This window comes from Saccoglossus kowalevskii, chromosome 2 (assembly GCF_978046115.1).
Source record: "Saccoglossus kowalevskii chromosome 2, keSacKowa6.1, whole genome shotgun sequence".
Lineage (NCBI taxonomy): Eukaryota > Metazoa > Hemichordata > Enteropneusta > Harrimaniidae > Saccoglossus > Saccoglossus kowalevskii.
Genome location: NC_140642.1, coordinates 6,269,050 through 6,294,876, shown reverse-complemented (window position 1 = coordinate 6,294,876; position 25,827 = coordinate 6,269,050). Strand labels below are relative to the sequence as shown.

Here is a 25,827-nt window from a genome sequence, read left to right as displayed (position 1 = left end):
AATTACAGGTATGAATCTATTGACGTACAGGTTGGACGACTTGTGAACAGCATTACTACTACAGGCTTGCTCTGAATATCAACTTTCAGCTTTGGTGCATCTTAAATTTAGATTCTTAAAAATTAAAATTTCATCATTTATACAATTGATCAGTGCTAATTTTGTTTTCTTATGAGAATGCATTGAACATAAACTACTGATGCAATGATAAAAAGTCAGATACATTAAATATTTGAATCAAGGCATTCCATTAAACAAAGGCATTAAAATATTATTTAACATATATGAAGTTGTGGAGGAAGAAAATAATATGCCTTTGGTTGTCCATTGATGAATAGAGTAAGGACAACGTCACAAATATTAATTTTATCAAGTAGTTGTTTAGATGCAAACACAACAGTGCAACTACAGACTAACAGGGTGGGTCCCTTTTATCCATATTAGTGATTCATTTTTAGATGTCATCAATGTCAATGTCATCCTCCTCTAGTTGTGGTGGTGGTGGTGGTACATCATTTTTCTGTGGCACAGATTCTATTTTCAACGAGTCACCACTGTGGCTGGAGTACACAACCTGAAACAGAAAAAAAACCTGCGTCAGGAAAGTTGCTTTATCTGTTGGAAACTATATACTGTATTAGTAGCAGATATGCTGATAATGAGCTGTGTGCGTGTTGTTCAAAGTCAATGATATTTCAATGATACAGTATATAATTCATGTAACTTGGAGATGCATGTCTAATAGAGCAAATACAGTACATGTGTATGATGCAAGTGCTGAGAGAGAGAGGGGAACCACGCTACCACAACATGGTATATACTATGTGTTATGGATTTTGAAAATGTTGGTTTAAAGCACATGGTTATGAATCCCATTTTTCATACCCTTTCCAAAATGAGACACAGCGGCTGTGGTCTGTCCATTCATTTTCACTCATCCAGAGTGTGGGCACATTCAACCTCAGGGAGAACGAACATGGCATAAGTGAGGATAATTAAGAATTCAATTTCTCTCACCTGTACAGACTCTTCCTCCTCTTCCTCTTCACTTGACTCCTCGTCAGCTTCTTCCAACCATTTGATGAATGGTGCAGCTTTCTCATGGATTTGCTGAGATATCTCTTTAGACACAAACTTCTTAGATGGCTACAATATTACGAGAAAAATATCACTTTAAAAGCACCCCAGTCATTGCAATGAGTCACGCACACTTGATATGGTCTTATGCAAACTACACAATACCAAACGCAAGTTGTACGAGTACTGCACTTTGACGGCCATAATTTTCTTGTTAATTTATTAGTTGATTTTAGACCACTATTTCCCATTGCCAACATGCAGGTCTTGATCCGAATACAAAAATTGATTGTATTAGCATTTTAGTGTATCGCGTCACTAAAAAATGAGGGATTGACAACATATAGTGTGTATCATTGCAAATGAAACTTGTTTCAAAATTGGGGTCCTCCTAATATAGGGAAGATTTCAAAAAGCACAATTTGGCGTTAACACCCCTGACAAAATACAGTGAAAGTTCTCTTTGTGCTCATCATATTAAAGCGGAGGGGTTGTCGCAGGGGTGTCCTTGAAACTTGAGTTCCAAGTGGCGTGGCGTATACAACAGATTGTTTATTTACATTAAAACACTTGTTCCGTGTAGTAGTAATATGGCCAAAAATAAAAACGGCCGTTATTCGGCCATCTTTGATCTGATTATGAAACACACTGATATGTATGATGTATGTGTCAAATACAAATGGTACATAAATTGTGGGCAAAAAGTCAGATGGCTGTCAATCGGTCATCCTTGGCCAGATTTTGAAACAAATTGTCATGGACATAAATCCTGACATGTATAAAGTACTGTGGAATACTTTATTTTCGCTGGAATTAATTTTCGCTGAAAAGGCTTTTTGGGCGTTTTGTATGTAATTTATTTTCACTGATTTTGTTTATGAGTTTAATGTGAAATATAGGAAAAAAAGTATATTCGCTGGATTTTATTTTCACAGAATCATCCCTTCAGCCTAAATAGCGAAAATAAATTCCAAGCGAAAATAAAGTATTCTACAGTACATGTATGTGCCAAATTTGAATGAAAACTGACAGCACGTCCAAGATACCGCATAAAAAAACAAGCAGCCTATCGGCTGAGATAGCTCCGCTGTTAGCAATGCACATTTCAATTAAAGAACTGAAGACATTAGAAAATGAACAATATGTATAGTATCAAAGCAATCGGACTTACAGTTTTGAACAAGAAGTCGAAAATATCACTTTTTACAAAAATGACAAAAATATTCACCAAAATTAAAGAATCGAAGATATCATCACGAAATGAACAAATCTGAGAGAGGTCCAGATGTAGTACACAAATGTACCTATATATGTAATATCAAAGCAATCAGACTTGCAGTTTTTAACAAGAAGTCGAAAATATCACTTTTTACCAAAAATGACAAAAATATTCACCAAAATTAAAGAATCGAAGATATCATCACGAAATGAACAAATCTGAGAAAAGTCTACATGTAGTATCTATATACGTAATATCAAATCAATTGAACTATTGGTTTTTAACAAGAAGTTGAAATTATCACTTTTTACCAAAAATGACAAAAATATTCACCAAAATTAGAGAATTAAAGGTATCATCACGAAATGAACAAACCTGAGAGAGGTCCACCCAAGGTACATATACACCAAGTATCAAAGCATTCAGACTTGTAGTTTTCAAGAAGAAGTCGAAAAAGTAAAACATTGACACGAATGACGCCGGACAATCACTCATATGATAAGCTCCGCTCGACAAAGTCGACAGCGGAGCTAAAAAACAAGATGCCTGCCAGTCGGCCATCTTTGATCCAATTGCGAAATAAATCGTCACGGACATGTATCCTAACATGTATAATCTATTTACCAAGTTTAAATGACAACTGACAAAGCCTGTCCAAAATACAACATTTTAAAAACACATGACGGCTGCCAGTCGGCCATTTTGAATTGAATCGCTAAACCACTGCATGTGCATATGTCCCACATAAGGTACTAGGCAGATGCAAAGAATGAACGGAATCGGTCCAAGGGATTCTGAGATATGACTCCGGACGGACGCACAGACTGAGACCGAATTATAAGTCCCCGTTTTCGGACTTCGTCCGAACGGGGACTAATAATTTCACAATGATGGTTTACTAAATAAAGGTATTTTACCTTCTTGCCCCAGGCCAACAAGACGTCTTCCTCTACAAAATCAGCATCATACAGAGCTTTCAAGATGTGTGGTATTTTAGGCAAGAGAACGTCGGGATGTACAGTTCCAACAAGAATCTCAAAGGCTCCGAGAAGATTCTTCTGGGCTTTTTTATTCTCGTGTACCATCTGTGAGAAATGCGGCAAAAAGTTGAGTCAAAGGCAATGTATGCTTATAATACTAAAATACTCAATAGGTTTTATTTTAGCAAATCTTATGTCACAAAAATATTTTTATTGGTTTGCGAGTTCTTAATTTGATTATTCACCGAGTTTCTGTTCAGTGCATTTTAGCTATAAGAGAAAATAAAACCCAGCAAATCATTATATTCTATACAGTAGACTTGTGTATTTAATGGTTTTTTAATTCTAATGAATAGTTTTGGGTAGTGATGCAGTTGCCATGAATACCAATTCTAATACAATTGAACATAAACTCATTCAGAAACGATCTTTTTACTGCACTGTCGCAAAATGAAGTGCACGTGAGCGACATATGTTTGACTAAGAGCTCAGTTTGAAGTAAACCAAAGAATAAAATGCTTTATCAGATCTTGATAAGATTGTAAAGCAAAATGACTGGTGTACCATGGCCTGATGCGACTACATTGAGTTAGACTCTAGTATTGTGGATGGATCTTCCCTTCAAGATCTCGAGCTTGAAATTCTCTTTATATAGCTCAATTGCTGAATTTTCAGTAGGAAATAAAGAATTGTCTCTTACTTTATCAGAATTGACCAAATTTGTATAGCACATTAAGTGTGAAAATAAGCCAAAAATATTTTATAATAGATTGTTGAATCCCACATGTTTTGACGCCACTATGCTCTTTGTCTTGTTTACATGTTTAATGTTGAACGATTATGGTATTAATTGCTCACCCTAAGGAAATGAAGGCGGTATTCTTTAATCTGGGAGATCATATTCTCATTGAAGAGAAGCTCAACAAGAACTAAAGGTGCTTTCTCTCTCACTTCCAAACGTTCTGCTTCTGCCAGGAAATCTTTATCAGAACCAACCATCTGACCATTGTCTCTTTTATTCTGGAACAAACAGAAATCAAAATAAATCAAGGTGCAACTTGGAGTCCTTCAGTACACAAATAAACCAAACACTAAAATCAGACTGAACTATAAACTTACATCAGCATATTCATGTAATGACAGAAATGCATCTTAACAAGCCATGCATGGCATAGTCCCCGTTAGTTATCAAATTTAAGACAAAGTTTTGTTTATGGAAATATAGCTGGAATATAAACATGTCAGGAATATGATGATTGTTTAACATTTAAATGATTGACATTTGTATCTGATCGTCAAATGAGTATTGAGAGATATTGCTGTGGAACAGCATTAATTAAAACAAAATCAGCCATTATGAATATATGTATAATGAATATATGAAATTTGAACATAGTCAAAGCATGTCGGAGATATGGCTCTAAAAGCCCATTCATTAAAACAAAATGTCAGAATCCGATCTAATAAATAAAACAAGTTTTTTAGCACAAAAATAGCCACCATTAGGCCACTTTGAAAAGGATCGTCAAACCAATATATCCGTATATCTGTGACATGATGTATAATGAATATTAAAAATCAGGGGTACCAATGAAAGTGTAGCTTTTTAATGAAAATCACAGCTTTGACACCGTGCAGCATAGCTTGGTCAGGGAAAGCTTAGCTGGAGGAATGAAATCCGCTAGTTTTGACATCGAAAACTCAAGATTTGAACATATTTTGATGTTGAGGGCGTACACAACATGGCTGCCTTCAAAAGCAGTGTTAGCGACGGTAAGTATTTTACTCGTTTTCTAAACAAAATCACCAAGTTATGCTGTGTAATATGCCGCAATCAGTGAAGCTCAGGTTCAATTTCATTTCTAGAAAGTTTCAGCCACCATTTTACGAAACTTGCAGAGAAATCTCAATTCCATTTTTCGAAGCGAACATTCTATTCTTATACATGTAATTGGATTTTATGACAGTGTAAAGACATGTTGGCTCACGCTGCTTTTGGAAGCAGCCATGTTGTGTACGGTGTCAAAGCTGTGATTTTCATTAAAAAGCTACACTTTCATTGGTACCCCTGAAAATTTGAACATAATCAGTCAAAACAAGTCAGACATATGGGTCTGGAAACCCATTCATTAAAATAAAATGGCCACCGGACAGCCATTTTGAGTCTGATCTGAAAAATTAAAATGACGTGCATCAGGAACTCGTAATGTCTAATGTATGTACCAAGTTTGAACGAAATCCATCCATAAATGCCAGAAATGCTTGATATTTGATGATTTTTTAGCACAAAAATGACAACCATTCGGCCATTTTGAATAGGATCGTCAAACCAATATATCTGTCTATGACATGATGTATAATGAATATTTAAAATTTGAACATAATCAGTCAAAACAAGTTGGAAATATGTGTCTAGAAGCCCATTCATTAAAACAAAATGGCCGCCAGTCGGCAATTTTGAATGTTATCTGAAAAACAAAATTATTTGCATCAAGGTCGCATAATGTCTAATGTATATATCAAGTTCTAACAAAATCCATCTGTAAACAGCCAAGAAACGCTTGATTTTTATGATTTTTTAGCACAAAAATGGCCGCCATTCGGCCATCTTGAATCAGATCGTAAAACAAAATGATGTTCATCAAGGTCCTATAAAGTCCAACGTATATACAAGGTTTGAACAAAATCCATCTGTAAACAGCCGGGAAATGCTTGATTTTGATGATTTTTAGTACAAAAATGGCCGACATTCGAACATCTTGAATCAGATCAAGAAACAAATGGACGTGCATATGTATGATATCATGTATCATGTATGATGTATGTGTGAAGTTTGATTGTGATTGGTCCAGGCATTTCTAAGATACAGGTCCGGACGCACGCACGCACGGACACACGGAGGTCAAAACACAAGTCCCCGTTTTCGGACTTCGTCCGAACGGGGACTAACAAGACTGCACACAGTACCATATAAAACAGACTTCAAAGTTCTATACTACTAATGCTCGTATTAAGACTAGGTACCTTGACGTATGAATAGAACATGTTAACACGTTCTTGTTGAGTCTTTTCTAGATCATCAGTGAGTGCCAAACCCTTAGCACCATCAGTTAGGTCTTCCATACGTCTGGCGACTGCTTGTTTACTGGTATCCACAGACCAATCATCATCAAAGCCATCGTTGGTTACCTGTAATTAAAATGTACATCATTTTGTCTAATGGCAACATTTTGAGACAGATAAATGAAATCTTATTAACTGAAGTGAAGTACAAAGAACGCAAACAAGAATCATACAAACACCAATGATCAACTTACTCAATGCTTGAACTTCAGAGGCATCAACAACAACAGCAGATATTCTTATAAATCTTGTACCTCAAAAAAATTTGGCCTTGAAACTGGAAGCACTTGCAACAAGGAAGTTCAAGCTTACCTTTGCTGGTACTTCAATCTGACCATCTTCTTGAGGGGGTGGGCTGTTGCAACCAGTTGGAGAATCACGATCAGCGTCACCATTCTGTTTGCCAGATTTTTCTTTTTTCCCCTTGTTTCTTTTCTCCTTTTTGCTGGGAGTGGAGCCAGATATTTCAGAGCCAGGTGGATGCTTCAGAATGTATGTAGTCAAGCGATGGCGCATGTCAATAGGACCTTGGTATCCACATGCAATACAACGTTGACCAATGGTACCGGCTTTAGCAGAAATGACCTAATCAAGTAAGACTAGAGTCAGCATATGCATTCTACAAATAAAGGCCTATCAATGTGTCAAATGTAAACACGCAATCAGTCACCAGCACCTTCCACTATAATGCATTTTGCTCAGTTGCATTAGAATTGTTTAGAGCATTCTGACGCGGACAAATTTTAAAATGTCCAACATGAGACCTTGTCCAAAAAAAAAAAAAAGAGGATCCTTTAGTATTGGCAATTCTGGATGGATAATTTGGTTTTAACACAATGTCTCATTTGCATTATCAAATCTAGTCATCAAATTTGGCAGGATTTTCAAAATGTTTTACTCAACATATTGACTTGAAATACAGAACAAATTGCCATTTGCCAAACACCATGTGCTGAAGACGCAAGTAAACCAGTATTAACTGGAAACAAGTCTATAATCTTTTTTGACATTTGTGAATTAGGAAGCTAAATATAAATTTATTTGTTACACTCACCAAAGAAGTCTCAGGATTGTCGCATTCAGGACAGAGTACAAACTTCTTAATAAACCCATCTAACATATCCTGTAACTTTTGGGGATCATGAGAACCGTTCACCACAAAACGATCATTCTTGCCATCCATGGTAGTCTGTGCTCCTAGCTCACAGCCAAAGTATTTGGTTGGGTCTGCATTAATACAAATATAGTGTATCAATAATAGTGTTTGACAATGGTTTAAAGAAATCACAGGCCAATTGAAAGAAAACCACTCAAAGTAACAAGGCTAAGTGATAATCCAAGTTAATTATTTAAAGAACAAAATGACATCAAAGTCACCCTTTGACGTTTTTTGCACCCCAGTATTTGATTGGTAGATATCAGGTTATTACTTACAAGTTGGTGGTCTATCAAGAGATTTAGCAACCTCAGACATATTTACAATAACAGTTTTGATTCCATTGCCTCTCCCTTCAACCTGAAAAAAAACGCAAGAAACCAATTTAATCAATTATAAATATCAATATAAAGATGTGCATTTATTGTTAAGGATCATATGCACCTATGTTTGTACATAACAGACATACAATGACAATGTAAATGTTTTACTGACAAAATGATACCTACACTAGTATAATAATCACTAAATAATAAGCGTTGTTCAAATGTAGAGGCAGGTTGTTTATCTGATATTGAAAATAACCAAGCCTCTGCAGACACTGGATTTCAAATTGCTTCCTCATTAAAACTTTGCAGTAAATGTGATGTTAATATTATAGGAATGCACATCTCGCAAGATACATGCATATATCGGAATATAATGTACAAAACCAGGATACATTGTTTTAATAAGGTGAACATTCTTTATTCGGGCCTAGTTATTGTGTCTGAGCCACCCATACAGCCATTCTGGCACTGAGCCAACAAATTTTAATATGCACAACTTGTCAAAACATGATAAGTAGGTTATTTTTTTCTGGACCCTGGAAGGTATATTTTCATAACACATTTGTTTTCCCCAGTAATGTTTAAGACTTAATAATTTGTAGATATTCACTGACCTGTCGTTTCCTAGCATAAATAACTCCTGTACTAATGTATTAGCTCTTAGTGAAACCATGCACATATGAGAGTGTACTATGGTCAAAATAAGTGTCATTTTAATAATGATTCGGTAAAAATTAAATGTAATTTTGTGTACGCTTCAAATGGAGATGCTCTTTTAATAGAGAAAATATAGCAGCACTGAAACCAAACACATTTAATGTATAGTGGTCATTAAAATACAACTTATTTTGACCATAGACTCATCTGTCATGAGCTACTCTTGCTATATAGCATTCCTCTGCTATCAAATATTACAATTTTCCCAGACTTTAGAAAATTATTCTTACTGAAGTAGCAGCTATTTATTCAGTGAATGTGGGGTTATCTGAATCAATAGTGAAGGCCTTCTGGTAATGAGCATAAAATGCATCTTTTCAAGATGAGCAGGTGCAAAACAAGCTTCTATTCCAATTTAATCCACAATTAAGGGATTTTCCCTATAAAATTGTTAAGGAATAAGGCCATGTTCTTGTACCATGGCAAACTTGCTACATAGATATGTATATGCAACCCCATTTTATTTTCTTAAATTAGAAGGGTAAATGGATCTAAATTTATCTAAATTGTAGACATTTCTAAAAATTCAAATGTGGATAATATTTTACCCAATAAAGTACAACATGGTTATTATCAATATCAAAAATACAATTTACTGAAAAATTGTGAATTTTTAACATGGGAATTACAGTTTAGTAACTAATAGTCAGTAATAAACAGGATTAATTTTTGTCTGACATTCATCTGTGCATGACAGTATGCTAATATATTCTAAAGAAACCATATAAAAGTATAATAAATTATAATTATGGATTAAATTCAAATAGAAACTTGTTTTGCACCTGCTCACTGTAGCAGAAAGACAATGCACATAAGTAGATGGTATAAATAAATAAATTTTGCAAAAGTATACATCTTCACCAGACCCAAAATTTGATTTTTGAGGGAGTAAAAGCTTTTAGCAAAAATTCATTTCAACATTCATAGCTATTTCCAAATAAGTGTATTGAAGAAAAACAAACATAGGACTGAGTTTCAGGTAACGTTAAGTCCTAATATAAACCGCATACGTAATAGTAACCGCACCCCCAATTCCGGCTTCAGGGTTAAAAGAGTTCTTAACAAAAATTGAAAACTTGAAAAGTACCTATTACTAACCGCACCCCCAATTCAACAAGACGGTGACTGACTTCATTGTTTCAACCAGCTTTTATCACTGTAAAAGTGTTAAACTGAGCATTGAAGAATAATTTATCTTTCGAAAACAAATAATTTCTTGATTTAAAAAAAAAATCATGCCGTTTTCCCATGGAAATCAAAGGCAAAAGATCGCACTACATTATCGGTAAATCTCTTCCGTGTTGCGTTCACCATGAGGTCGCTGAACTGTCATTAACATATTTAAATGAGCTATGTAATTTAGACACGTGGGCACCATCCAGCATTTTGATTGGTTAATTGGCGACTTGACCTATCCGGTCAATAATGCGTCACGTGAGCATTCAAAAACATGGCGGATATCGTATTGGCTGTTTACATGTGACTGAAATCATTCACTTACGGGGAAACTAAGTTGAATTTTACTTGCATTTTATAACAATTCAACGAATTTATTTTTCGTGCGTTATTGTAATCACAACTAAATAATAATCACCAATATCAACACTTGGGAAAACAAGTAAGTTATTCACTTGTGACCCGCAGCATGGCCGGATCGAGCTACCGTTATGTGATCATTTGCTACTAAGCAGTGCATTCGTGTTTTTATTTGAAACTTCTGTTAGAATATACTTTTCGTTACCAAGAAAATTAAAAAAATAAATGCATATTACATTAAAAATACCGAGTATTTTTTGTATCATGTGGAATTTTTTTTTGATTGACTGTAATTTTTCCACATTTCGTAACGCCTATTTTAGAACCAAAATAAGGCCTTTCACTCTGCCCCGACGCCTATTCAAGAGATTGTACGGTGTATTCTTTGTTTTGTGCATGTGTTGTGGACAAAAAAAGACCACGTCCATTTAGTGATTACAATATGTACGTAATAGAAACCGCAATCATCTTCGAGTAATATTACATAATTATTCCCTACTGGCAAAACGAGCACAGCTGAGTCATACCATTTGCTTTATTAGAAGTACATCTCAATTGTAAGGCCATATTGTTGAAAAAAGAAAAGATGATTTCATTGATCTTTAGACTTGTCATCTGTTCTGTAACCTCATTGACAAGGTATTTGTGTGATTAACAACAAGCATGGTATATGAAATCAAAGATATCCGATTATGACTAACTTAACCCCATCCAAATTTTAAACTGTTCATTCATTCGTTGGGTTAAAACCAGATAAAGAAATGTAGAAATTACTAGAGATAATTTCAGTAATGAGACCAATTTGACTGATAATAGCACAGAATACAAGTCATTGAAAATGACACAGTCCCCGTTAAGTTCTCTTTGTGCTTGTCATATTAAAGCAAAGGGGTTGTCGCAAGAGTGTCCTTGAAACTTGAGTTCCAATTGGCGTATACAACAGATTGTTTATTTACATGAAAACACGTGTTTCGTGTCATAGTAATATGGCCAAAATAAAAACAGCCGTTATTCAGCCATCTTTGATCTGATTATGAAACACACTGATATGTATGATGTATGTGCCAAATACGAATGAAAATGGTACATAAATTGTGGAAATATAGTAGTAAGGCCAAAAAGTCAGATGGCTGTCAATCGACCATCCTTGACCAGATTTTGAAACAAATTGTCATGGACATGCATCCTAACATGTATAAAGTACATGTATGTGCCAAATTTGAATGAAAACTGACAGAGCACATCCAAGATACCGCATAGAAAAACAAAAACAAGATGCCTGCCAGTCGACCATCTTTGATCCAATTGCGAAATAAATCGTCATGGACATGTATTCTAACATGTATAATCTATGTACCAAGTTTGAATGACAACTGACAAAGCATGTCCAAAATAAAACATTTTCAAAAAACAAGATGGCTGCCAGTCGGCCATTTTGAATCGAATCGCTAAATCACTGCATGTGCATATGTCCCACATAAGGTACTAGGCACATGCAAAGAATGAACGGAATCGGTCCACAGGATTCTGAAATGTGACGTTGGATAGACTGACGCACGGACAGACGGACACACAGACTGACTTCCTCAGGAACTCACGGACGGTCGGGGACGTGTATCCTAACATGTATGATCTATGTACTAAATTTGAATGAAAACTGACAAAGCATGTCCAAAATACGACATTTTCAAAAAACAAGATGGCTGCCAGACGGCCATGTTTGATCCAATTGTGAAATAAATCATCATGGACATGTATCCTAACATGTATAATCTATGTACCAAGTTTGAATGAAAACTGACAAAGCATGTCCAAAGTACAACATTTTCAAAAAACAAGATGGCTGCCAGTCGGCCATTTTGAATCGAATCGCTAAACCACTGCATGTGCATATGTCCCACATGAAGTACTAGGCACATGCAAAGAATGAACGGAATCGGTCCAAGGGATTCTGAGATACGACTCTGGACGGACGGACGGACGGACGGATGGAGACCGAATTATAAGTCCCCGTTTTCGGACTTCGTCCGAACGGCAGTGTTCTCCCCAGAAAAATGTATCAGAGTGGCGGTTAATTTGCATATAATTTACATATCATTAGCATTTGTCTGAAGATAAAGAAAACAATGACAGGCTTGCATGGATGAAAATGTGTCTTTATTTTTTAACAAATTTATGTAGAAGATTAAATGAATCTGCTGCTGTGTGATTTCTATGTAATGTTGATTTTTCGGACTTTCATGGAAGCCCAGTGATCTGCAGCTTTTGAGAACGCCGTGATTTTCTTTGCTTCCCACTTCTATTAAATGACATGGCCTTCTTGTGCATCTCCGAGTGTGCGTGTTTATCGATAGCATATTTCGTAATAGTTATACATGGCATAGAATTCCATACCAAAGAACTATTTCTGGATGTTTTTAAGTTGAATTTTCCACATATGTGTCACAGCATTCCTAAAAGATAAGAAATAGGAGCGAATCAATACTTGTATTTAAAAAATATCGTCACGATCAACACGAAAATAAACAAATTGCCGCCATTTTGAAAAGTCGCTAAACTTAAAAATTGCCACGATAAACTTTACCCAACTATTTCAAAACACAATACTAGTATTAGTTACTTTGATAAATCGTAGCCAACAATTTTTGAACTTCCAGAAAGAAGGTCGTTTCCAAAAAAATGTTTCGACGGTCGGCAAAAAATGAAGCCATACAAAAATTTACTAAACTAGGTCAAAACTCGCTTCCAAGTAAAACGCTACAAATAAATACTTTTTTTACCTTTGCCATCGGATGTTTCTCTCAGCCACGTATATTTTGTTGTCCATTGTGCATCAAATCTAGAGTTTATTTTTTTGCACTTTTCGTTGTAACATCATCTTGGACACGTTTAGTACCACTGCCGACAGGGGTACCGGTGACCGCGTTGCTGGTGGGTTTATCGCTCGCAACCAGGGGCCCAGCAGGGCGTTCTACGCGGAACCACAACGTAATATTTCTGCTGTTTGACATCGTTGCTTCTTCCAGCCAAATATGCTACTGAGAAAATACTCGCTATTACCCCAATTAAATAGGGCGAAAGTGTTTATTGTCGAAGTACGAAGCTGTATTAGTCCATTGTCTTTGCGTAATCACTGACATGTTTCCATTCACACCTGATTTGGCTCACAGTACCGGACGCTGATGACGCTGACTAACAGATTCGCACGTGTATTAACAAGCTAAAACAAAGTAACAGGAAATGCCACAGAGTAGCGGGCAATCTCTCAGAGTAGCGGCATAAATAATGGAGTAGCGGCCCCGCTACGCTAAAACGCTTTGGGGAGAACACTGGAACGGGGACTAAAAATATGCTCATAAGATATCGCTCTGAACAGTAGAAGCTATTCGTTTATACAAAGCATTAAATTGTCTTCACAAGATAATTAGGAGACTACAGAGCTATACAGATCTTGCTCCCATGGGAATTTATGTTAATTGGCAGTTTATTTAATGATGAATTGTTTATGTTGTCTATTAATTTATTTATAGCATTCATTGCGATTGAGAATACTTTACCAATTGCTGAATTTCCTTTATTTCTCAATTCCTATTAAACTTTCTTTTTTTGAAAATCAATAACATTATCTATTAACGGTATATGAATATTAAAATACATCAAGACACGATACTCAAACAACAGTCAGTAAAGTATGCTTTTCCAGTAAAGTGGCCACTTTTAACTGATATTACCAGCTGCTTGTCTTTGAGCAATTTAACTGTGTGAAAACAACTTTTGACAAAATTTATGCAACGCGGTTATTTTCAACAATTCTATTATTTGCATTTAAGCTACTTAAGGTGCTGCTATTTTGAAAATTCTTTGTACACTACATACCCTGTCCCTCAGCTACACCAGTCAGTGTTCTCCACGAGGAGTTTTAACAGGGTGCCAGACCATGTTATCTGAAAACTGTCTTGTTAAAATTGTCAGTGCCCTGTTATGAAATGTCCGATTGTATATGGTAACACTTCAAAATTTTCATTCTTTTGAGAAAACTATCAGCTTTTATTTTAGGAAAACTAAAAAAGGTTATGTAATTTTTATTCTTTAGTTAGCCAATCTTAGTTCAAGGATTAAATAGTAATAATTATGACATTTGTAAATGACGAATTTTGAAATTTACATATATGAAACCTTTGTGATTGTATTAGTGATTTGAGTATTGTAATAAAAAATGTATAATATGCATATGTAATTGTACAATAGATTTTTTTTTTTCCATCTTTCATGCCAATGATCCATGTTACAATTTCAGTGAAACTATCTTGGCCATGTTTAATTTTCAAACCGTGAAAATGTTCAATATTCATCATTGAAAACAAAAACTTTAAAATGCTTCACCAATGGGTCACACATCAAAGCAAGAAAAGTCCTCCAACGTGGTTGTCCTTTTTTAAGGACGGCCAGCATAATTTCACAAACTTGCGCCAACAAATAAACTGCAATCCGTCAGCATACAGAAAATTCAAGAGACTGCTAATGCTAATGAATCATAATGAATAAGTCAAACGACATTGATCAATTTCTCCTGGCATTAATTGCTGGTCATCCAATATATTGGTTATATACTCACCTTTGCTATGATACGGGGCATTTTGTATCTGTAAAACTGGTCAGTAACATTGCGGTTGACATTGAGCGCCATCTTGGTTTGCTACTGGTAGGACTTAATCTAGCTTTATGTTTATTTGTCTTCGTACTCCTTGAATATTTTGCCTTTGGATTAGTTGGGCGATGATTGTTGTAATGTGTGACATTCATACACCTATGTGGGCTTCTCGTAAGATGATAACAAGGAACGCAGTGTACCTCTACAGGGCTCACCAATAAGTCTACAGGCAAAACAGGTTTATCTTATGTAAGTAATCACAAGTAACATCACAAGTGCTAACAGTAGCATGCAATGACAATACACTAATGACTTGACAATTCATTCCCACGAGTTTTATATTTCAATCTATTCTATGAAATGTTCACCCTCGTATCTGCAATCCACAAAATGATGTCAATCACCTCTACATCTAACACTGTAAACCGGTAATGTAAACACTAAGAATTTTCTTGATTTGGTGTATAAGAAAATTCAAGCGAATTAAAAATGATACGCCATGTTCTTTTTATCATTATGAGTTCATGCCATCAAGACAGAAAAGTGCTATGGGGATAATTTGTTAATCATTTCCTTAATTAAATTTCTACTCAGTCTACAGTGAATTACAAATAATTTGTGCAAGATGAGTAATTGTCATTACTCTATTATAATATTAATGTATATTTCCATGATAATTTGAAATGAGAATCTGTTCAGAATACTAGTAGTTCTATTGAGATCAGCTTTGAGAAAAATATAGCAATCCTATTTAGGTAATTGATTGGCTGTGACTCATCAGATAGGTGTGTAGAGATGGTGTGCTAATGATAGACAAATCAAAACATGCAACTGGTATGTACATTATGTACGACTTTGTCACTAGCCATACCTACAGTCCATTGCTTACATTTTCAAGTTTTTATAAGCCGTAATCGCTGCCTAACAACAAAAGCTTAATAAGCAGATGTAAATCTTTTTCACTCGTAACAGATGTTATAACACAACACGCGATATTAAAAATAAACCTTCCATTAATGATAAAACACTTGCATGAAGATATTAAATATATTATGGTTTCTCTTGAGCATACTTTTTTCTAGCACATGTTTCTCAAGACGAAGGTTGAATTATTCTCAATACGTATAAAGGTTATAAAAAGGTTGAGTTTAAGGACACGGGGTCACGAGAGCACATCCATGCAGTACACGACTAACATTGTAACAATGACGGATCACGTTTTCAGACGGAAAGTCTCTTGTGTGACGCTCACAAAAACAGTAAATGTAGGCATATAAAACTAAATCAATTGTAATGTTTTTGTCACGTCACCATATTTGTCATAACCTTGTCAAGGGCGGCACGTAAGATAGATCACAATAGATCCAGCTGTTGTCAATACAGGTAATTATCAACGAACGTGAAAAATTCATGTCTACCTTGTCACGTAAATTAGCTTTGGGAATACAAATGAAGTTTAAGGCGGTATTTTCCAACGAAACTACCAAATACGTAATATACACGTAGATACCCGTGGGAGTGTAGCGGGTTGCGTGTCAGGGAAATCTGCTTTACAACAGGAAATCGGAGTAAACCGGTTCCATATTCACAAAACCTGCGATGACGCCATTTTGGATTTTCTGGAAACATGCATGGCCACATGCCACGAAACATATGTTACATTTGCGATCTTAGCAAAATTCACTATTCCCAACTTTTGACACAAAAACAAAGCAAAACTGTAAGTACTTACCCGTACAACTCAAATTAGACATAAACACTCCGAAATGTTAAAAATATAAAAACAAGAAAAGTAGCAGCTGAAAGGCTGTGCTTCTCCCACGTTTGTTAGCTCCGTAAATCTTCACTGGTAGTCGTCGTAATCTAGAACGTAAACGATAAAATAACCAACATTAATATCAAATAAACATCAACAAATACTTCTACATGTGAAATATCGAGAAAGTAAACGAAAATACGCATAAAATTCAACAGACGTGGCAAGCCAAACTGGCCACACATACATTTATGTGATCAGGATCACAATCTATATTGCGCAAGTCGTGGGTTTCTCCCCTGAAGTCCCGGATGTCAATATTTTTTTCTCCGCTAGCTACGTGCGTGGGGGCGTCATTCACATTTCCAAACACAATTTTAATTCAATTCATAGATAGCCATTGAACACTATTTTTCATTAGAGTGACGTTTTTTGTTATTTTATAGAGACTTTATAGTGTTAGTGTTATCTGTTTTAACATTTTATTGTATTTTTTATATCTGTATTTCTTGTTATTGTGTTGTTGTTGTTTTTGATTATTGACCATGGTTAATGTATTCCCAATTCATTAATTTGAGTCAAATAAAATATACTATACTTTATTTCCAACGAAGATCGTGTGCGATACGAGTTTGTTTTTTATTTCTATCAATGGAAATTTTGTGTTCTTGACTGCGTTCCCCAAACTCCAAAATCAAAGAAAGCTTAGAAAGAACTCCCGTGTGCTGAGAGTATTGAAGACACATTAAAAATTAATTCAAATTACTTGTACATGAGATATTGATGGAAAAGTTGAAAACTAATTATGTAAATCAGGTAACTATTCTGAACAGAACAGAACAAAACAATTATGAATTATTATGCCAATTAGAGAATTAATATGAACAAATTTTAACCCAAAATTAATCAGGCCTGTCTATTGTCCTGGAGCATTTATGTACCAAATTTTATTCAAATGTGATAATCAGTAATTGAGATATCAGTGTTAATTAATTATGTTAATTAGGTGATTAATAAGCATAAATATTTACTAAAAACTAATTGGGTCTCTGCATAGTTCTCTTTAAAAGTTTCATTAAAATCCAATTCGTGGTTCTTTATATATCAGTGGAACATCATGCAAATTAGGTAATTAATATCCAATTAAAACTAATCAGGTCTCTGCATAATCCTAGAAGATCTATGTAGCAAGTCTCATTGAAATATGGTACTTAAATTAACTATTAATATGCACAAATATTTACCCCAAACTAATCAGGGGTCTGCACAGTCCTTAAGTAACTATGTACCAAGTGTCATTGAAATGTGATGATTGCTACTTGAAATATCAAAATCTGAAAATTAATTAATTATGCAAATTAGGTAATTAATATGTCCTGATATTACCCTAAAAACTATCAGGTCTGTGCAGTGTCCTATGACATCTATGTACCAAGTGTCATTGAAATGTAATGATTACTACTTGAAATATCAAAAGCTGAAAATTAATTATGCAAATTAGGTAATTATTATGTACTGATATTACCCTAAAAACTATCAGGTCTGTGCAATGTTCTATGACATCTATGTACCAAGTGTCATTGAAATGTGATGATTACTACTTGAAATATCAAAAGCTGAAAATTAATTAATTATGCAAATTAAGTAATTAATATCTACTGATATTACCCAAAAAACTATCAGGTTTGTGCAGTGTCCTACGACATCTATGTACCAAGTTTTATTGAAATGTGGTGATTAGTACTTGAGATATCAATGGAAAAGCCGAAAATTGATTAATCATTATGCAAATTAGGTAATCAATATTGCACAGATTTTTACCCAAAACTAATCAAATCTGCGCATTTAGCCCAGAGCATCTATGCACCAAGTTTCATTAAAAATCAATGTATGGTTCTTGAGATATCAGTGGAACAGACACACAGACACACACACACACAGATAGACACACTAACTGCAAAGACTCCCTTTTTGTGCTTCGCACACAGGAGTCAATAAAATTAGGGATTGGTCAGTTACTTCGGCCCAGGGGGAGTCGGCAGATTGCATTTTGCCAGCTGTAAATTTTAGTTGACCCACCCCCTATCAAATAAAAAAAAAAGTGGTTGCCCCCCCCCCCAACATTATATTTTAAAACAGGCTGCCCCCCCAAAAGAAACATTAACAGTTTTGGCTCTGACATGATTACAAAATGTATTATATGTGCATTGAAAATATCATGGTTTACCATAATTTTTAGCGTTTGCACCTTAGGAGGGAGGGGAAGCATAAAGCCAAAAAATGACTACAGAAAAGGCTGCAGGAAGGAGGGAAATCTATGCTCCTAAAGATAGTAAGTAAAAGCAAAGCTGTGGAGTACTCACTCGATAAACGCCCTTATAAGATAGGAAAAGAGAATTTGAATCTAGGCGGTTTGAACTCTTTGAAAACTAAGTTGGATTTAAAATATCTTTCATATCTTATAGACCAGGAAAGCTTTACACCCGAAGCACAGTCTGTGCTTATGAAAACAAAGGAAACTTTGATTTTTGCTTAAATTCGTGTTTGATTTTGGTATTTTACAGAGCAAAATATGCATATTTAAAAGTTAAAAAAAAAAAAAAAAAAAAAATATTTATTTATTTTTTCATCATTTATTTTAATTTATATATCAGCATTTTCACAAATTTAACTTTTTTGATTTGTTGAACAAAAACTGTCACTCCTCTTTGTACTAATTGCTGTGTTGTATTTCAGTCTCCTGTTATAATTGGATAAATCCAGTAAATATCTTATACAATGGTGACTTCAGACTTTAAATAAAATAATCTGATATCAGCAGCACATGGACTTGGGATGTGTTTAAAACTTAACTGTATAATTTGGGTTCTAGCCGCATTGCATAATCTGTTAACCTCAAAATATTTAGCCTATAACATTTTTTACATCAACAAATTTATAGGCAATATAGGTAATAGTTATTATTAAGAACACATTTGTACGATTAACTTTTTTATCCTTTGTTCTGAAATATATATTTTTTTTTAATATGTGCATGAGAGCGTGTGTGAATTTTGGAAAACATGGTGACCTCCCTATTCATGATATCAAAAACAGGGTGACCCCCCATTCACACAATCAAAAACGGGGTGACCCCCCTACTGATCCACCGACCCACCTAGGCCGAAGTAACTGACCAATCCCTTAGATGCGAGATAATTATTTATACATGTGTGTTATGTCTGTGTTTTGAAATCATGCGCAGTAAACTACATGTATCCAAGTGGCTGGCGATGATGCAAGTAGGAATGCAATTATGTAAAGGCAACCAAAATAATTGCCTAGGGGTATTCAGAAATGCTGTACTCACAGTAAACTTACAGCGAACTACCCCGGTACTTTCATTTAGGGGTGGACCGCTGGAAACTCGGGAGGGGGATTGGAAAAATAAAATTTTAGGATCAATAACAGAAAAAATTGCATTCTCAAATCTTGGGGAAAATTTTTCAGCCATTGAAAAAAATACAGCAAACTCATCATTGGAAAAATAGCAATAGCTAAGTGAAAGAAATGCACAGTTTATCACTGCCCGAGTTTCAATGATTTCTTAGTTGAAAACAAACATGTATACAAACTATAGGAGTGTCTTATTTTCATCGATTTGTCTTTGAGTGAATGCAAACCACAGGTATATCGTATTTTGACTTATTTCGTATATAATTCATGCAAACCATAGGAATATCGTGTTTTCACAGATTTGTCACAAAATGGACTCAGGCTAAGTAAAATTCTGTAAACATGGACCTTAAAAAGCACCACTTAAATATTATCTGCATTTTACTTCTAAATTCGGTTGTAAATTTACTTATCACGTAACGTGAAAATTGCATGTTTTTGCCTCAAACATTGCATCATAAAATGTCAATAAATATTCAGATGACCGAATCCACGATTCAAAAGTTGACATCCTGTAATAGGTTACCGTAGTATACATGATACAAGACCTGTTTTTTCACCTTACATAACCATTTTTACTTTTCTTTTACCGATATATTGCCCGTGTTCCTCTTACATAACCCCTTTTTACTTTTCTAGTACCGATATATTGCCCGTGTGTTCACCTTACATAACCCTTTTTACTTTTCTAGTACCGATATATTGCCAGTGTGTTTACCTTGCTTAACTCTTTTTACTTTTCTAGTATAATGATGTAAATTTGCATGTGTTTAGCAGCGATCGCTCCAGCGGTCATTGCGACTTCCAATGGTGACCCCTGGATAATCCGCATCTGCTTACAATTTATCACGATAGCGTTCATGGCATGTTATTGAGATTTATCAAAGAACAACTGGCGGTTATAATTGTCGAATACGGAATGTTAGTTGAAATAATACGCCGATAAATATGATAGTTACATCCTGGTATCCGGGGCAATTAATCTAACATTATGGCGTGTTAAATACTTTGCGTGATTGGCAATATGTGTGAAGGCCACACCTTAGAGACTTTTAACTTCTCTGTAATTGGTTAACAGTTTTATTTATTTATTTATTAACACACAACATCCCCCGGAGGGGATGAAAAGGGTTACAAATCAAATATTAGTAAAAGAAAAATAACTACATAAAAAGTAAGGGAACAAAAAAGCATTAAAAAAAAAGAAAGATAAATTGAAAAAGTTAATAAAGTGGTCTCGGCACGAGAGAGTCAGTCGGGGCATGGAAGGTACTGTGTGGCCGAGAAGCAACACGGCTGACACCAAATGTAACACAATAGACCATTTTCCGTTCACTGCGAGAATCACGCGTTATGCGTGAAATCGAACGTAAAAACAGGACAAACAAAGGTCATAGCGTCGTAGTGGCGTAAAATATTGCATGGGATTCGACAAACGCGAAAGTATTTTGGGGGACATTTCCATGCCTAATGATGTGCTGTCCACAATTGATGATGGACAATTTGATTAAGTAGCAAGTTTCATTGAAATACCAATATAAAGAATATCTCCATCTCTTTCTGAGAATTCCAGATAATGTTCAATTACACCACCATTGCTAGGTAGGTTACGCATATACAAAAAGAATTACATCACATCTGTCAGTATAAGGGTGTGAAGAAGATTTTAATTTATACAAAATACATATATTAACTTGCACAGTGACCTCAGCAAGTTGGACAGCGACCTCAGCAAGTTGCTCAGTGACCTCAGCAAATTGCAGTGACCTCAGCAAGTTGCTTAGTGACCTCAGCAAGTTGCACATTGACCTCAGCAAGTTACAGTGACCTCACCAAGCTAACATATTAAAATTACATTACATTCTGTTTACAAAATTCTCCAGCCTATCCCCAGTTTACAATCAGGAAATCCCATATTGAAAACTTTATTGTATTAGTAAACACTTGTCTATATATATATTTTTTTTTTCAAAATTGATCAATACCAACCTTCTGTAATTTCAATTGATTTTACAGAATGATTGTAGTATATACCGGTATCATTTAATGTAAAGATTACATTAGTTTGGCTCTAAAGAATTCACCCATACATATTGCTCTGTTGTGTTCTTTTTCAAAACACAGTGAAAATGCTGAAACACAGCTGGTTTGTTTAGAGGGTAATGCTTGACAAGGCATGTACTTTTCTAGGCTATAGTGAGAAAAGTCTGTCACTGCATAACAATCTTGGGAAATGTATGAAACTTCAAGTGTTTTATCAGCTTTGTAAGTCATACTAGCTGTAATATGAAGTATGTCATGTAATACTTTGGGTTTTGAATGAAATGAATGCCATTCTTGAAGGTTAGGATGGGCGTGATAATGTTTGGAATATTCACAAAAACCTTTGATTTTAGCCCAACAGACACGGCATTTGTAATTCTGATCCTCCAGATGATAGCTCTGTGCATGTTTTTCAAGATGCCATACTGTGTAAAACATTAGTCCACATGGTTCACAGATCACAGGCTCTAGCACCTTATTTTTGCATTTGTTATCAATTGCAGCATAACCTTTCAATCCATTTTCCCATTGTGGGTCTTTCTTCTTGAGAAATTTACACACAGCATCATCTCTAACATGCACCCTCCTGTGAGTGAACAGACTATGCATGTTTTTGTAACTTTTACCACAGATGCTACAGTTGAACAGTTTTACTGGATGAGGCTCTAATTTAGGTGGATGAAATATTAGCTGATGATGAAGCAGAGCATTTTGAGACTCAACTTTCTTTCCACAGTGATCACATGTGATAATCTGTCCAATCATGTGTATTGTTGTGGAATGTTCTTGAAGAGCATTCTGTGTTCTGAAATTTTTTCCACACTTTTCACACTGTAAACTACCTGTACCATTACTTACAGAGTGGAGTTTTTTATGAGAATTCAGAACATGTCTATGTAAGAATGCAACTCCACACACATCACAGGTATACGTCTTATCACCAATGTGTTCTTGTGAGTGTCTATAGAAAGTCCGTGTATTATGAAATCTCTTCTCACACAGTTTACACTTGTAGTTCATGACTTGTTTGTGTCCAGTCATCTCCCAATGGGTACAAAGCTTATGTTTCAAATAGAAAGTTGAACCACACATGGCACATTCATACAAGGATTTTACACGTTTACGCTTATTATTGTCTTTTATGTTTGTTTGTTGTTGCTTGCAAAGGTCATCTCCAGGGCAGTCGTTAAAACCATCTAGATAGATTTCGAGACTCATGGCTGATTGACTACGTAGGTTACTCTAAAATAAAAACACAACCAGATTTATTATATACAATTATAAGATAAGGACATGTAACTTGTGTTTGAATTCACAAGAATTGCAAAAATAATTTTGTCCCACCATATTTTCACTTCGTGAGTTTTTAGGGCGAATAACCACACTCATAATATAAAGGTCATTCACCAACGTTATTTCAAACATTGTTGATTTGCCACCATCATAGGTGCCTTGGTTTAAGATTTCAGTCAATTGCATCCCCAAGCCTTAGAGGATTTCTTTGCCTCACTGTTACCGAGATGTAATCAGATATGATGACTTGGCATAGAAAGGACAATACGGATTTATACACTCCTTTGGCAAACTCTGGAGTAACTGTATTATTTATGTTTATGTTTTTTCGTTTCTTGGAGTAAGTATTGTCAGGGAAGTGTGTGGCAGTTTTGTGTACTATTCGTACACAGTCCAGTCCAAGTATGGATATCTCTCATGCAGGAAGTTTCTGCAATCAAATCTTCTCTTTAGTTGCTGTCAAGTAACCATAGCATTCTGTGATCTATCAATAATTGAATTGCATATTCTAATAAATGAATGAAATGAAAATGATCTTGTCACATCCACGTAAATCCATCTTTCATTCAGACTCCAACTTTCCAGCTCCCACTTTCTAATCCCATATTTAAGTATACATGTATGCGTTGCTGTTTTGACCCTTATTTTCAAGCCAATATTTTTGACCCCCCTTCTTTAGCGACCATTTTAGCAAAATTTGAGCTATTTGTTGGCAAAAAAACTATCATCTTAGTCAAAACACCTTCAACGTCAATCGTTTTGGTTCCAGTTTTCAACTGTCTACAGAGCAATCCCACCCCCAAATATTTTTTGTAACTCATGTAATGCAGACCCATTTTGTCTCTGTGTTTTAATCTACATATGTAAATAATAAATAAATAGAACCATATAGAAATATATAGAAATATATAGAACTAGTTGTTTTGCATGGGGCATTACTACAATAAGGTTAGGACTTACCGTGGTTTATCAAGCCATGGTTTGTAGTTCTTATGTGAATGCACTCGTCATGACTGAGAGATAATTATTCACTGCAAACGATTCTTCGTCACAGATATATGAATGTTAATAAATCCTCAAACTTTAAAACCGCATTGTTTGTCAGTTGCATACGCGAGTTTCAGGAAAGATTGGACGCAGGCATATGTCGCCCTCTAGTGTTACATGTCGTTTTTCACGATACAATTGGCTTACGATTCAGATTTATTTCAGAAATCGACGAATTCGTCATATATAACACACTCTCGCTTTACTTATGTTATTTGGTAACCTTTGTTTATGAGAAAAGACAGGCACAGACGTGATATCCCTAAAATCATTCACCACGGGTGATCCCCGACCGACTCACGTATTCACGCATGTCTCGGGATTTACAATCACAGTCCTGTGTTACAATAAATAAAAAACTGACTGCAAAACAGTTATCCATATTTCCAGGACATGTGTAAAAACCTGTCTTATTTATATGGTGCATATATTTTGAGAATGGAAAACAAATTACAAATGTGATTAAAAAATAGGGATACACTGAACTCTGGGAAGAATGCCTTAAAGAAAAAACAAAGCTTAGAATATATGTAATGTTTAAAGATATTTATACTTGTGGACCATATTTATCCGTGCTTCCCTCACTTTATGTAAATTTAGAACCAGTAACAATAACCATAGACCTTAGAAGTCTATGGAACTTAAACTAGAGCATAAACTGTCCTCATAATAAAACTTAAGATGAATTACATTTTTTCATGGATTGTCATCTCTACAACAATTATCGTGATGAAATGAAGAAAAATATTGAACTCCCCAACGAAATAGATAATAAACAAAAAACATTTATATTTATGATGAGCAATAACAACCAAAATATAATTAAACAAGTTGGAAAGTTTATTTACAGATCTTTTGTTTAAAACAGCAAATAAAATATTTATCACCGAGGACAATAGAAATAATTTATCTGTAAAGAGTTCGATAAATGTCTGCATAAATTTAAAGCTGATGTTAAAGTCAATTGAACCCATGGGTGTATCATATATCAATATAGTTACCATGGTAACAGTTATGAAATAGTCTAGATGTTAAGAGAGCCTTAATATTAAAACAAACACGATATACACATTCGATGGTGAGTGAACCATCTTATACTGGTACTGGTAAGATAGTACAACTGACTTCTCTTTATGGTGGCTATACAAAACACTACCTGTAACAATTGCAATCGGTTATTTAGTGGGATACAGATTACAGTCTATGTGATGACGTCACCACAAATGATATCGAGATTCAGTTCTTTTATTTGTATACGCTGAGGAAAGCATTCTGGCATAATAACAAGTTCTTTTCATTAGCTACACGTAACAGACTCCAGCACGACCAGCACTTTTATCTCTTCCACATTTTTTCAATGACTCATTTTATTCACAACATTAACCAATCGTTAACACTTTGGTTCCGATACTAAGAGTTAGCAAATATCAAAGTTTATTTCCTGGCATTCAACAAGTAAGTCAAT

The 25,827-nt window shown here is 35.0% G+C and overlaps 1 protein-coding gene and 2 long non-coding RNA genes across 3 annotated transcripts; all 3 read right to left on the bottom strand.

Moving 5' to 3' along the window:
* Positions 1-374: 374 nt before the first annotated feature.
* Positions 375-16,875, bottom strand: LOC100371557 (eukaryotic translation initiation factor 5-like). The gene is made up of 11 exons (XM_002732928.4): positions 16,792-16,875; positions 16,521-16,651; positions 14,753-15,011; positions 7,834-7,915; positions 7,454-7,626; positions 6,712-6,984; positions 6,301-6,465; positions 4,135-4,296; positions 3,214-3,381; positions 1,018-1,146; positions 375-574 (listed from the first exon to the last, which is right to left on the bottom strand). The coding sequence occupies exons 3-11, from the start codon at positions 14,822-14,824 to the stop codon at positions 455-457; spliced, it is 1,344 nt and encodes a 447-aa protein (XP_002732974.2). The 5' UTR covers positions 14,825-15,011; positions 16,521-16,651; positions 16,792-16,875; the 3' UTR covers positions 375-454.
* Positions 12,279-13,458, bottom strand: LOC146748074 (uncharacterized). Its single transcript, XR_014931047.1, has 2 exons — positions 12,918-13,458; positions 12,279-12,590 (listed from the first exon to the last, which is right to left on the bottom strand). It is a non-coding gene; the product is annotated as an uncharacterized LOC146748074 (long non-coding RNA).
* Positions 16,876-23,124: 6,249 nt separating the features above from the next.
* LOC144348351 (uncharacterized) lies at positions 23,125-24,461 on the bottom strand. Its single transcript, XR_013419824.2, has 2 exons — positions 24,276-24,461; positions 23,125-23,264 (listed from the first exon to the last, which is right to left on the bottom strand). It is a non-coding gene; the product is annotated as an uncharacterized LOC144348351 (long non-coding RNA).
* Positions 24,462-25,827: the final 1,366 nt, after the last annotated feature.